We start from the raw sequence: 14,229 nt of genomic DNA on the forward strand, positions 1-14,229 counted from the left end.
TTAATATGTTTATACTGGGTTAGGACAACCCGCCTCTTGAATCTTAGTGTTTTTCACTCTTCTAATGCCTCAGCACTCTTTCAATGATCTCTTGGGTTTCCGTAAATTATTTTCCTCAGAGATGCGGACCTTTGCCCTCCTACGTACACCCGCCCTCATGCTAAGATGCATGGCACTAGGCGAACCAGTATTTTCTATGCTTGATTTAACCTACTTCTTTCAATTATTTTTACATTTCTCTGAAATTTGCTTACAGATTTGCTCCTCCAAATCCTTCTTCTCATTATTTGGGAGTCTATAGTAAACACCCAGCAATGTAACAGCTCCTTTTCTGTTCCTTAACTCTAAACAAATAGATTCAGTCTTTGAGCCCTCTAGTATATTTTCCCTCTGTAGAACTGTAATATTATCCTTGATCAATACTGCCACCCCCCTCTTTTTTCCTTCCCTATACCATTAAATACATTGCAGCCAGGAATTTTTACTTCCTACTCCTGCCCATGTTTAATCCAGGTCTCTGTTATAGTCACTGTCATAACTGCATATGATAACTTGTGCCTAGAACTCATCAACCTCATTTGTAACACTCTTTGCATTCCAACACCATGCTAGTCTGCTTTGCTTTTTTCCTCCATCTAATTCCTGCTCTTTCTACACTTTTTATTCTGTTGCTGTTTGACCCTCTTAGTTTTCTATGCACCCTGTCTCTCTTCTCTGCTGCTACATCCTGGTTCCCCTCCCTTGTTTCTCCTTTCTAATGTTTCATTTTGGTGCCCATCCCCCTGCCAAATGAGTTCAAATGCTCCCCAACAGCACTAGTTAACCTCCCCCCGAGGACATTGGTCCCAGCCCTGTTCAGGTGCAACCTGTCTGGCTTGTATAGGCCCCTTCTGCCCCAGAACTGGTCCCAATGCGTCAGGAATCCGAAGCCCTCCCTCCTGCACCACTTCTCCAGCCACGCATTCACCTGCACTATATTCCTGTTTCTGTACTCACCACCTTTTGAGGTCCTGTTCTTTAATTTTTTTTTCTAGCTCCTGAAAACCTGTCTGTAGGACATCAACCCGTTTCCTACCTTTGTTATTGGTTCCACCATGGACCACGACTTCTGGCTGTTCCCTTTCCCCTTGCAGAATGTCCTGCACCCGTTCAGTGATATCCTTCACCTTGGCACCAGGGAGGTAACACACCATTTGGGACTCTTATCTGCGGTTGCAGAAACACCTGTCCATCCCCCGACTATCGAATCCCCTATAACTACTGCATTTCTACACTTGTGCCCCCATGTAGCTGAGTCTCCCATGATACTCCCAAGTTGGAGTGATTCGTTCCCCAGATCAGGATAGTGTTGTAGTAAATTTTGAAGTATAACCAGTAGTGGAGCTCAAGTTGATATATGCTCTGCACTTCCTTGTTTGGCTTGATAAGGGTGTTGAAGTTCTTTGCAGTTTGTAATTCTCTAACCAGTTCATATACATGCCAGCAATGACATCAGTTTTCTGAGGTCAGAGTGTTAATGTGACTAGACTGCCTTTGAAGGCTGCTTCAATCCTTTTATATCACCTAATATCCATAGTTCTCAAGCATGTTGAGTATTCATTGAAGCAGATACAACAGTTCCACTGGTCCAGATTTGAGTCTGCAGTTGATGCTTCTCCTGACATTTGCTTGACTACTTTAATAAAGATTATGAATGCCCATGTGACATTACCCAAGACAATCTTCTGGCCTGAGAAATCCAATTCATACTTTGTGTAAAGGTACAGAGAATTTCCTCAGCTCTTCTACCAAAGACCAGAGAATTGTTATAGCCCATCACCTGCTTTATGTCCTCTGAGCAATATAGGTGCTCTTTACCAGTTCTTCATGTATAGCCTGTAAAGGGTTTGTCTCCTAAATCTATCTTTTTGACAGCTTGCCCAACAGATATGTAAACTTCCATTGCTGTTCAACAATTAACAAAGAATTGCTGCATTTAATACAGCAAGTGTGAATTTAGTATCCAGTATAAATGGAAAAAATAATGAGCCTTGTCCCCTTGTGTGTGCTGTTGGCTCTAAAAGTTAATTTGGATTAATGCAAATGACTGCTGTCGGCACTACCCAGCAGTTCAATGCTATTCACTGGCAATATAAGCAACTGAACCCATACCCTGCTCAAAGTATCAGTCTTTGGTTTGTAGCTGCTCAACAAGGCATTTGTACACTGCTACCTTCTCTGAACTAACAGCTTCTGAACTGGATTTTCAGCAGACTGATCAATACAAGCAGGATTTGATCACTATATCTGCAGATCATTCCAAGCAGTGACCACTACAAGTGGATTCCACCAAATAGTTGAGGTTTTTAAGCCATTTATCCATGCACTTTTTCCTCCCTCACCTCTGCCCCAGCAAAGTTTTTAAAAAGGCTTTGAGGATAAGTTTGTGTTGCATCAAGATGTAAATAGTAAAACTGAGTAAAGCATATATGCGAAAAAATTAATGTATAATGAAGTGCACTAGACAGTTGTACATAATGAACCACTACACCCATCGGTTTCTGTGCCATTATTAAAATTGGAATGTAATTCATAGATGTGCCACATATGAAATGCATATCTTGTGAATTCTGTGGTAGGGTATTATGTAAGCAGTATCTTTGTAGTTATGGATATGTAAGTTTACTTTTTACATGTAGTGCATTTCCAAAACTGATGGATCACAACCTTTTTAAAATCTGTTTGCGCTCCTGTGAAGCACCTTGGGACATTTTACTACATCAAAGGTGCTATATATTAAAAAGTAGAGTTTGGACTTTATCTTAAAAAGCTAAAACAACTTGCATTTACAATGTTCATTAAATATCTTTGAGGAGTGTTTTTATCTTTGTATTAGATAAACCTGCTGTAACTTGCCAGCATTTTTAATTTCAAATTTCCCCCTTATCTTTTTTTGTGTATTTTTCTTTGCATCAGTTACTTCCTGCCCTTTGTTCTAATGCCTTTTTGCCTCACTCAAGATCTTTGTGTTACATCCACCAGTTTTGTCCTCTTTCTTTTTGAAAAACCTGATCAGCCCAATAACTGCCTTTTTGTGACGGGAGTCAGCATTTCTGATCTCTTTTTTCCCCCCTCCCTCCTCCTCCTTCCCCTTTTATTTTGTTCAGTCCTGTTTCGGCTCACTTATCTTCCAATTTCCAGTTGTAGTGAAGGATCTATACCCAGAACGTTAACCTGTCCTTTTTTTGAGATGCTGATCAACCTGGGTATTCTCAATATTTGTTTTTATTTCCGATTTCAGAACATTTTGGATGGGGAGGGTGAACAACCAGGGGTCGTGGTCCATATCTGTACCAATGTCATAGGTAGAGAGAGAGATGAGGTTCTGCAGGCAGATTTTAAGGAGCTAGGAAAGAGATTAGCAAGCAGGACCTCAAAGGTAGTAATCTTCAGATTACTCCCAGTGCCATGCGCTAGAGAGTATAGAAATAGGAAGATAGAGAAGATGAATGCGTAGCTGGAGAGATGGTGCAGGAGGGAGCGCTTTAGATTCCAGTTTTGGGGGAGGTGGGATGTGTACAAGTCGGACGGGTTGTATCTCAATGGAGTTGGAACCAATGTCCTCGTGGGGAGGTTCGCTAGTGCTGTGGGGGTGGGGGGCGGTTTAAACTAATTTGGCAGGGGGATGGGCATCAGGATGTAGCATTGGAAAGGAGAAACAAGGTGTGCAAAGGATAGGGAGAGAAAGATAGCACTAAAATAAGAAATAGTACGGTATTAGGTGGGATCAGACAGAGAGAGTACAAGAAAGTCTCAGATTGGTTCACAGTGCATGTGTGTAAACACACGAGGTGTGGTAAACAAGGTTGGTGAGCTGCAGGCGCAAATAGCCACATGGGAACATGATGTCGTGGCGATATTGGAGACCTGGCTCAAAAAAGGGCAGCATTGGGTACTAAATAGTCCTGGATACAAGGTGTTCAGGAAAGATAGGGAAGGAAAGAAAGGAGGTGGGGTGGCAGTATTGATTAAGGAGAATATTGCAGTGCTGGAGAGAAAAGATGTCAGGGACAGAATATATTTGGTTAGAGTTAAGAAACAATAGACGTGCCATTACACTACTGGGTGTATTCTATAGGCCACCAACTAGTGGGAAGCATATAGAGGAGCAAATTTTAAGGGAACTGACAGGTGAGAAAGCCATAGAATAGTGATTACAGGGGACTTCAACTATCCTAATACAGACTGGGATAGTAATATAAGGGGCAAAGAGGTGGAGGAATTTTTGAAGTGTGTTCAAGAGAACTTTCTTAACCAGTATGTTTTCGGCCCAACGAGGGAGGAAGCATTGCTGGATTTGGTTCTGGGGAATGAGGCGGGCCAAGTGGAGCAAGTGTTAATAGGGGAACATATAGGGAACAGTGATCATCATATCTTAAGATTTAGAATAGCGATGGAAAAGGACATGGACCATTCTAAAGTAAAAATACTCAATTGGAGTAGGGCCAATTTCTGTGGGTTGAGAACAGATCTGGCCTGGGTAAATTGGAATCAAAGATTGGCAGGCAAAACTGTAATTGAACAATGGGCGGCCTTTAAGGAGGAGATGGTTCGAGTACAGTCTAGATACATTCCCACGAGGGAGAAAGGTAGGGCAACTAAAGCCTGAGCTCCCTGGATGACTAGAGAGGGAGAGTAAATTGAAGCAGTGATGACAGGTTGATATTACAAGTGAGAACCCTGGGTTCATTGATGTGTCGAAGAGCATGCCAGGAACAGCACCAGGCGTACCTAAAAATGAGGTGCCAACCTGGTGAAGCTACAACACAGGACTACGTGCATGCTAAACAGCGGAAGCAACATGCTATAGACAGAGCTGAGCGATTCCACAACCAAAGGATCAGATCAAAACTCTGCAGTCCTGCCGCATCCAGTCGTGAATGGTGGTGGACAATTAAACAATTAACGGGAGGAGTAGACTCTGAGCATCCCCATCTTCTGATGGCAGAGCCCAGCACATGAGTGCAAAAGACAAGACTGAAGTGTTTGCAACCATCTTCAGCCAGAGGTGCTGAGTGGATGATCCATCTTGGCCTCCTCCCGATATCCCAACCAGCACAGAAGCCAGTCTTCAGCCAATTCGATTCACTCCACGTGATATCAAGAAACGGCTGAGTGCACTGGATACAACAAAGGCTATGGGCCCCGACAACATCCCAGCTGTAGTGCTGAAGACTTGTGCTCCAGAACTAGCTGCGCCTCTAGCCAAACTGTTCCAGTACAGCAACAACACTGGCATCTACCCGAGAATGTGGAAAATTGCCCAGGCATGTCCTGTCCTCAAAAAGCAGGACAAATCCAATCCGGCCAATTACCGCCCCATCAATATACTCTCAATCATCAGCAAAGTGATGGAAGGTGCAGTCGACAGTGCTATCAAGCAGCACGTACTCACCAGTAAACTGTTCACTGCTCAGTTTGGATTCCGCCAGGACCACCTGGCTACAGACCTCATTACAGCCAAACGTGGACAAAAGAGCTGAATTCCATAGGTGAGGTGAGAGTGACTGCCCTTGACATCAAGGCAGCATTTGACCGAGTGTGGCACCAAGGAGCCCTCGTAAAATTGAAGTCAGTGGGAATCGGGGAAAACTCTCCAGTGGCTGGAATCATACCTTGCACAAAGGAAGATGGTAGTGGTTGTTGGAGGCCAATCATTTCAGCCCCAGGACATTGCTGCAGGAGTTCCTCAGGGCAGTGTCCTTGGCCCAACCATCTTCAGCTGCTTCATCAATGACCTTCCCTCCAACATAAGGTCAGAAATGGGGATGTTTGATGATTGCAGTGTTCAGTTCCATTTGCAACCCCTCCGATAATGAAGCAGTCTATACCCACATGCAGCAAGACCTGGACAACATCCAGGCTTGGGCTGATAAGTGGCAAGTAACATTCGTGCCAGGCAATGACCATCTCCAACAAGAGAGAGTCTAACCACCTCCCCTTGACATTCAACGGCATTACCAGCGCCGAATTCCACCATCAACATCCTGGGGGGTTATCATTGACCAAAAATTTAACTGGACCAGCCATATAAATACTGTGGCTACAAGAGCAGGTCAGAGGCTGGGTATTCTGCGGCAAATGGCTCACCTCCTGACTCAAATCCTTTCCACCATCTACAAGGTACAAGTCAGGACTGTGATTGAATACTCTCCACTTGCCTGGATGAGTGCAGCTCCAACAACACTTAAGAAACTCGACACCATCCAGGACAAAGCAGCCCGCTTGATTGGCACCCCATCCACCACCCTAAACATTCACTCCCTTCACCACTGGCGCACTGGCTACAGTGTGTACCATCCACAGGATGCACTGCAGCAACTTCTCAAGGCTTCAACAGCACCTCCCAAACCTCTACTACCCAGAAGGACAAGGGCAGCAGGCACATGGGAACAACACCACCTGCATGTTCCCCTCCAAGTCACACACCATCCCGACTTGGAAATATATCGCCGTTCCTTCATCATCACTGGGTCAAAATTCTGGAATTTCCTACCTAACAGCACTGTGGGAGAACCTTCACCACACAGACTGCAGCGGTTCAAGAAAGCGACTCACCACCACCTTCTCAAGGGCAATTGGTGATGGGCAATAAATGTTGGCCTTGTTGGCAACGCCCATATGCCATGAACGAATAAAAAAAACGGGCTGAATATAGAAAGTTAGAGGGCAAATGAAAAAGGAAATGAAAGGCAAAGAGACAGTATGAGAATAGACTGACGGCCAACATAAAAGGGAATCCAAAAGTCTTCCATAGGCATGTAAACAGTAAGTGGGTAGTAAGAGGAAAGGTGGGGCCGATTAGAGACCAATAAAGAGATCTACTCATGGAGGCAGAGGGCATGGCCGGGGTACTAAATGAGTACTTAGCATCTGTCTTTACCAAGGAAAAAGATACTGCCAGAGTCTCAGTGAAAGATGTAAGTGAGATGCTGGATGTGCTAAAAATTGATGGAGGCGATACTAGAAAGGCTTGCTATACTTAAAGTCGATAAATCATCCAGTCTGGATGGGATGCATTCTAGGTTGCTGAGGGAAGTAAGGGTAGAAATTGCGGAGGTACTGGCCATAATCTTCCAAACTTCCTTAGGTAGGGGGGTGGTGCCAGAGGACTGAAGAATTGCAAATATACACCCTTTCAAAAAAGGGGGTACGGATAAACCCAACAACTAACAATAGTTTAATCTCGATGATGGGGAAACTTTTCAAAACGATAATCCGGGACAGAATTAGGAGTCACTTGGACAAGTGTGGATTGATTAGGGAAAGCCAGTATGGATTTATTAAAGGCAAATGATGTTTAACCAACTTGATTGAGTTTTTTGATGAGGTAACAGAGGGTTGATGAGGGCATTGCAGTTGATGTGGTGTATATGGACTTTCAAAACGCGTTTGATAAAGTGCCACACAATAGGCTTGTCATAAAGATTGAAGCCTTAGGAATAAAAGGGGCGGTAGCAGCATGGATACAGAATTGGCTAAGTAACAGGAAACAGAGAGTAGTGGTGAATGGTTGTTTTTTGGACTGGAGGGAGGTGTACAGTGGTGTTCCCCAGGGGTCGGTACCACGATCACTGCTTTTCTTAATGTATATTAATGACTTGGACTTGGATGTACAGGACACAATTTCTAAGTTTGCAGATGACACAAAACTTGGAAGTGTAGTGAACAGTGAGGAGGGTAGTGATAGACTTCAAGAGGAAATAGACAGGCTGGTGGCATGGCCGGACAAATGGCAGATGAAATTTAACGCAGAAAGATGTGAGGTGATACATTTTGGTAGGAAGAATGAGGAGAGGCAATATAAACTAAAGGGCGTAATTCTAAAAGGGGTACAGGAACAGAGACCTGGGGATATACGTACTCAAATTATTGAAGGTGGCAGGGCAGGTTGAGAGAGAGGTTTAAAAAGCATACGGGATCCTGGGCTTTATAAATAGAGGCAGAGGGTACAAAAGCAAGGAAGTCATGATGAACCTTTATAATAAAACACTGGTTCAGCCATAACCTGGAATATTGTGTCCAATTCTGGGCACCGCACTTTAGGAAGGATGTGAAGGCCTTAGAAAGGGTGCAGAAGAGATTTATTAGAATGATTCCAGGGATGAGGGACATTAGTTACATGGATAGACAGGAGAAGCTGGGGTTGTTCTCCTTGGAACAGAGAAGGTTTGAGAGTAGGTTTGATAAAGGTATTCAAAATCATGAAGGGTCTAAACAGAGTAGATAGAGAGAAACTGTTCCCATTGGCGGAGGGGTCAAGAACCAGAGGACACAGATTTAAGGTGATTGGCAAAAGAACCAAAGATGACATGAGAATCTTTTACACAGTGAATGGTTAGGATCTGGAATGGATTGCCTGAGGGGGTGGTGGAGGCAGATTCAATCATGGCTTTCAAAAGGGAACTGTATAAATAATTGAAAGGAAAACATGTGCAGGGCTACAGGTGGGGGAGGGAAATTAGCTGGATTGCTCTTGCAAGGAGCCGGCGCGGATGGGCTGAATGGCCGCCTTTCTATAATTGTAAATTTCCAATACTTGCAGATTTTTCTTTTTATTTGCAAGTTCAAAATTTCATTTAAGAAAACCAATAATTGGTGTAATGGTTTTATTTTTTGAAGTACCCGTAGGAATTGATGTCTTGGTTTCTATTATTGAAGTTGTACTCTGTAGCAGATGTACAGTGTAGCTGGGAAAAGGCAATACAATGAAAGTGCAAGCTCATCAATATTGCAAATCCAGATCTGGTTTTACATTCAATACTGTAGTGCCATGAAGATAAACCTCCATGGAAGCTGAAACCGTTCTAGACCAAATGTTTATTGTATTGTAATTGGGTGGAGTTGTTTGTGTCATGCAGACTTCGGTTAGTTTAGTCATCATGGTGTTGTGCTAAAAATGTTGTATAATTCTACAACTGCACAACCATTGGAGAGGTCAGCATCTATTGACAGGGGGATTAACTGCATGTACATTATTCGGTTTGTTGAAAATGCACTTTCTTCTTGCAGACCACAAGATGTACAAGGTGCTGCGCTGACTCTGCCAGCAACTATAGAGTTCAGAGAAAGCTGTAAGTAACTACAATTGCTTACAGTAGATGCACATGTTGCAGGTTATAGATAAAGAATGAAATTCTATCCAGGATGTGTGTGGCCCCAAGTACAATATTTCCCCAGTAGATGAGCTTTCTATTTTACAATATAATTGCTGGTATTCTAATCTCAATGTTCCCAATCATACATTTGTTCCTGTTTTTAAAATTAGTAAGCACAGTGTCCAGTTGTATAAAGCAGTTGTATTTTTAAGGTGTCAGCCTTGGCTCAAGAGTAGCACTCTCTCCTCTGAGTCGTGGGTTCAAGTCCCACTCCTTAGAGTTGAGCACATAATCTAGGCTGACGCTTCAGTGCATTATTGAGGGAGTGCTGCACTGGTGGAGGTGCCGTCTTTTAGATGAGACATTAAACCGAGGCCCGGTCTGCCCTGTCAGGTGGATGTAAAAGATCCCATGGCAATATTCGAAGAAGTGCTGGGGAGGCCTCCCTGTGTCTTGACCAATATTTATTCCTCATCCAATATCTCAAACAGATTATCTGATTTATTTATTTCATTGCTATTTGTGAGACCTTGCTGTACACAAATTGGCTGCAGCATTTCCCTACATTACAACAGTGACTACACTACAAAAATACCCCATTGGCTGCGAAGGAGTTTGGGACATCCTGAGGACTTGAAAAGTGCTATATAAATGCAAGTTCTTTCTTTTAAGATCCCAGCTAATTACTTGAAATAAAAACTAGTCATTGAATAAAATACATTTTAGGTGGATTAGAGTTGTATTAGATTAGATAGTAACTAAGCATTTGTGTTGTTTTACAGCTGAAGATGCCTTCCTATCTGCCGTTGTTAACTATACTAATAGTTCTACTGTCCATTTCAAGCTCTCTCCTACATATGTACTGTATATGACTTGTCGATATGTCCTGTCCAGCCAGTACCGGCCTGATATGAGCCCTTCTGAACGTACCCATAAAGTTATTGCGATAGTTAACAAGATGGTTAGCATGATGGAAGGAGTTATTCAGGTGAGTTTTAAGATTCACTGATGCTTGAATTGATGACATGAAATGTGAAATTGAAAACAAGTTTTGCAGTGATTAGGATAAATAATTATCACTTGTGATGGACATATTAACATTTACTGAGACTTAAAATACAATTTCTGTAGCTTAACCAATAAAATGGCTTAAGATTTTACAACTTTGTATTTTTTCATGAAATAAATATTCTTTTATTAATGGACTTTCAGACATTAAAATCACTTTTAAAGCAAATCTGAAATGTATTGGGTTGGTGCTGTTACTGTAGCAATTGCTACATTTGTCACAAAAGTCAACAACAATCATTGGAGTTCCTTCCCTAGTCAGGCCTGTGATCTCTGATTATGGTAATGAAAGAAAGCTACAGCTTACACCTTACTTTGTGTTATGGTGTTAATGCACCACTCACTGAAGATCATACTTTATCCACAAGGGACAGGGAAAAAAAATGAAGATTGGAAATATGCCTTTTAACAAAAAATTTCAAGTACAAGTCCTAGTTATAGGTCTAGTAAATCAGGAATATCCTGCATTTTTTCTCAATAGAACCAGAAAAGAAGGCTGCTTTAAACTGTCATTTTTCATTAAAATACCGTGTTTTATAGGCAGTTTTAGGAACAAACATGCTTTGTTGGTACACTAATGTAATATTTACTGTTTTGGTTTCTAGCACTATTACTGAATATAGAACCAAGAGTGGTTCATGGTTACAGCACACAAGGGGGCCATTCGGCCCATTGTGCCTGTGCCGGCTCTTTGAAAGAGCTATCCACTCCCCTGCTCTTTCTGTATAGCCATGTAAATTTTTCCACTTCAAGTATTTACCCAATTCCTTTTTGAAAGTTGTTATTGAATCTGCTTCCACCACCCTTTCAGGCAGTGTATTCCAAATCATAACAACACTCTGCGTAAAACAATGTTTCCTCATGTCGCCTCTGATTCTTTTGCTAATCACCTTAAATCTGTGTCCTCTGGTTACTGCCCCTTCTGCCACTGGAAACAGTTTCTCCTCACTTACTCACTCAAAACCCTACATGATTTTGAACACTTATTAAATCTCCTTAACCTTCTCTGCTCTAAGGAGAACAATCCCAGCTTTTCCAGTCTCTCCACATAACTGAAGTCCCTCATCTATGGTCCCATTCTAGTAAATCTGTTCTGCACCCTCTCCAAGGCCTTGACAACCTTCCTAACATGTGGTGCCCAGAATTGAACACAATACTCCAACTGAGGCCGAGTGTTTTATAAAGGTTTAGCATAACTTCATTGCTTTTGTACTCTCTGCCTCTATTAATAAAGCCTAGGATCCCATATGCTTTTTTAACAGCCTTCTCTACTTGTCCTGCCTCCTTTGTGTACATACACCTAGGTCTCTCTGTTCCTGTACCCTCTTTAATATTGTACTAAAATTAGTTTATATTGCCTTGCCTCATTCTTCCTGCCAAAATGTATCACTTCATACTTGAGTTAAATTTCATCTGCCATGTGTCTGCCCATTTCACCAGTCTGGCTATGACCTCTCGAAGCCTGTTACTATCCTCCACATAGTTTACTAAATGCCCGAGTATCGTGTCATCTTCAAACTTGAAATTATACCCTGTATACCCAAGTCCAGGTGGTTAGTATATATCAAAAAGAGCAATGATCCTAATACTGACCTCTGGGGGACACCACTATATACTTCCCTATCTCTTCTCCCCCCCCCCAAGTTGTACTGTACTTAATGTTCCTGTGTTTCACTATAGCTGCTTTAGTGTAGCTTTTTAAACGGAGCAGTTTGATGTTTTAAATGGCAGTTTCAAATTTAGATAACCTGAAATCCAAAATCCTAAAATTAACTCGCATAATTTTGAGTGCTTGTAATAATTAGACACGTTTTTAGTTTTGGTAAGAATATGAAATTGGTGGATTATCATTGTTTTCAATGAAAGTTTAAAATAATATTTGTCCCTTTTTTATTGACTGTTTAAGTATACTGTACACATTAATCCACCTCTTGGCTCAGTATCATGTACTCTGCCTATTCAATGTTCAAAACCACCTGATTTAAGTATTAGCACAATTTTAAGCAGTCATTAAGATGTTTTATGTATTAATGTATAACTTGCACACTTCTAATGTAAACAAATTCCTGACCGTGTCCTGATTCAATTTTTTATTAACCCATTATGAAAGAAATATATTCAATTTTGTTTTGACTGAACCCACAGGATTGTAGTAACACTCACCTAGGATATTGCACTCCACTTATAGTAGATATGATTTGTCCGGACAATTGGGCAAATTGGATAAATTGTGCATGCCCAAAGTAGATTGTAACTAGTTTCTATTTTTCTTGATTTGTCTGGGCGCTGTCTCTAACTCAATAGTACTTGCTGATGTTTTTGTGACTTAAAATTACAATACCATCCATTTTTTCTGGTGTACCTTGCTTTATCATTTTCTTCTGAGCTCTTCAAAGTACATTGAGTCAGGGAGGTATAGGGAGCAGAGGGTCAGTTTAGTTAGGTTTCTCTGGAGGAAATTCAGTATTTCTGGGAATTACAAGTCTGAGATATTTGATGTAAAACTATTCTAACAAATCCGACAAATGTGATTTTTGCAAGATGTGATTGCACTTAGAGAGGGTACAGAGGAGATTTATGAGGATGCTGCCAGAGCTGGAGGATCTTAGCTGTGCGAAAAGATTGGATAGGCTGGGGTTGTTTCCTTTGGAACAAAGGAGGCTGAGGGGAGATTTAATTGAGGTGTATAAAATTATGAGGGGCCTAGATAGAGTGGATAGAAAGGATCTATTTCCCTTACTAGTGGAGTCAGTGACCAGGGGGCATAGATTTAAATTAATTGGTAGAAGGATTAGAGGGGTAATGTTTTCACCCAGAGGGTGGTGGGTCTGGAACTCACTGTCTGAAAGGGTGGTAGAGGCAGAAACCCTCAACTGATTTAAAAAGTACTTGAATGTGCACTTGAAGTGCCGTAACCTACAGGGCTGCGGACCAAGTGCTGGAAAGGGGGATTAAGCTGGATAGCTCTTTTTCGGCCGGCACGGACACAATGGGCCAAATGGCCTCCTTCTGTGCCGTAACTTTCTATGATTCTATGAAATGAGTCAATCACACCAGGGCTGTTTCAGAGTACTGAGTTGAGGGTAATTAGGGTGCAGAGACTTACTTTCTACCTCTGCAGCCAATTTGATTCGTCTGGCTATAATGTGCATTGGATAAGCCTGACACGTCAGCTGTGTGGGGATGGATAAACCTGACAAATCGGCTATGTATGCAGAAGTCTTTTTTAAGCAATTCGCATGATAACATCTTGAGCATCTTATTTTCATTCTTACGACTTAATTTGTGGGCAAAGTAACTGGTTAGCCTTCTGCGAGAAATATATGCGACCTTTTTTCAGTTTTTTTTAAAAAGATCTGTTAGGACATTTTCATGGAATTATGGTAATTCAGCATTGCCTTCTTCAACTCCTTGTAAATCTACAGTGATTTTTTTGATGTACTTTATGCATAAAATGCCTTTATTTGACATTGTGTCAGTATGTTTTACATCAGCAAAAACCTGTGGAAAGCTAACATGTTTTATTGCCATTATGCATCACTAATACATTGATGCAAAATAAACTGCTCTAGAAATTAAGAATGGACAAATATCATTTTTTATACGCCTATAAATCTCAAAGACCAAAATAAATATATTTTTCAGTTTAAATTCTAAAACTCAAATATTTGCTTTCAATTTTGTTACGGAAAGTGTCAAAAGTGATGACCTCTCTCTCCCTTCCGCCCCCCCAGGTAGAGGAAATTGCCTCACTACAAAGTGACAACTTAATATACACGCATTGTGGAAGTTTGTTTCTAGGTCATAAGAGTTGAGATGGTTTGTGTTATAACTTGTCTGTGTAGTTTCATAATTAAATTTAATTTTATGCAATGTTTTGCATTATATTAATCATTATTTGTGTACATCGTGACTGTTATTTTTTTCTCTATTTTGCCTGATTCCTGTTCCCTTTTCTGCAGGATATAGCACAGTATGAACAGGTAGGACATGTTGCTGGGAACTGTTCCCAGCAGTCCGCTTA

General features: G+C 41.5%; 1 protein-coding gene across 6 annotated transcripts in view; it reads left to right on the forward strand.

Moving 5' to 3' along the window:
- The window catches only part of afdna (afadin, adherens junction formation factor a), a 269,000-nt gene that overhangs the window by 156,602 nt on the left and 98,169 nt on the right, over positions 1–14,229 (forward strand). For 3 of the 6 annotated variants that reach the window (XM_067989221.1, XM_067989223.1, XM_067989224.1), the window contains exons 13-15: positions 9,052–9,113; positions 9,920–10,125; positions 14,168–14,188. In XM_067989221.1, the coding sequence (XP_067845322.1) occupies positions 9,052–9,113; positions 9,920–10,125; positions 14,168–14,188 (289 nt within the window). The remainder of the gene's footprint in view (positions 1–9,051; positions 9,114–9,919; positions 10,126–14,167; positions 14,189–14,229) is intronic. The other 3 variants (XM_067989222.1, XM_067989225.1, XM_067989226.1) reach the window with 1 other exon arrangement.

This window comes from Heptranchias perlo, chromosome 8 (assembly GCF_035084215.1).
Source record: "Heptranchias perlo isolate sHepPer1 chromosome 8, sHepPer1.hap1, whole genome shotgun sequence".
Classification (NCBI taxonomy): Eukaryota; Metazoa; Chordata; class Chondrichthyes; order Hexanchiformes; family Hexanchidae; genus Heptranchias; species Heptranchias perlo.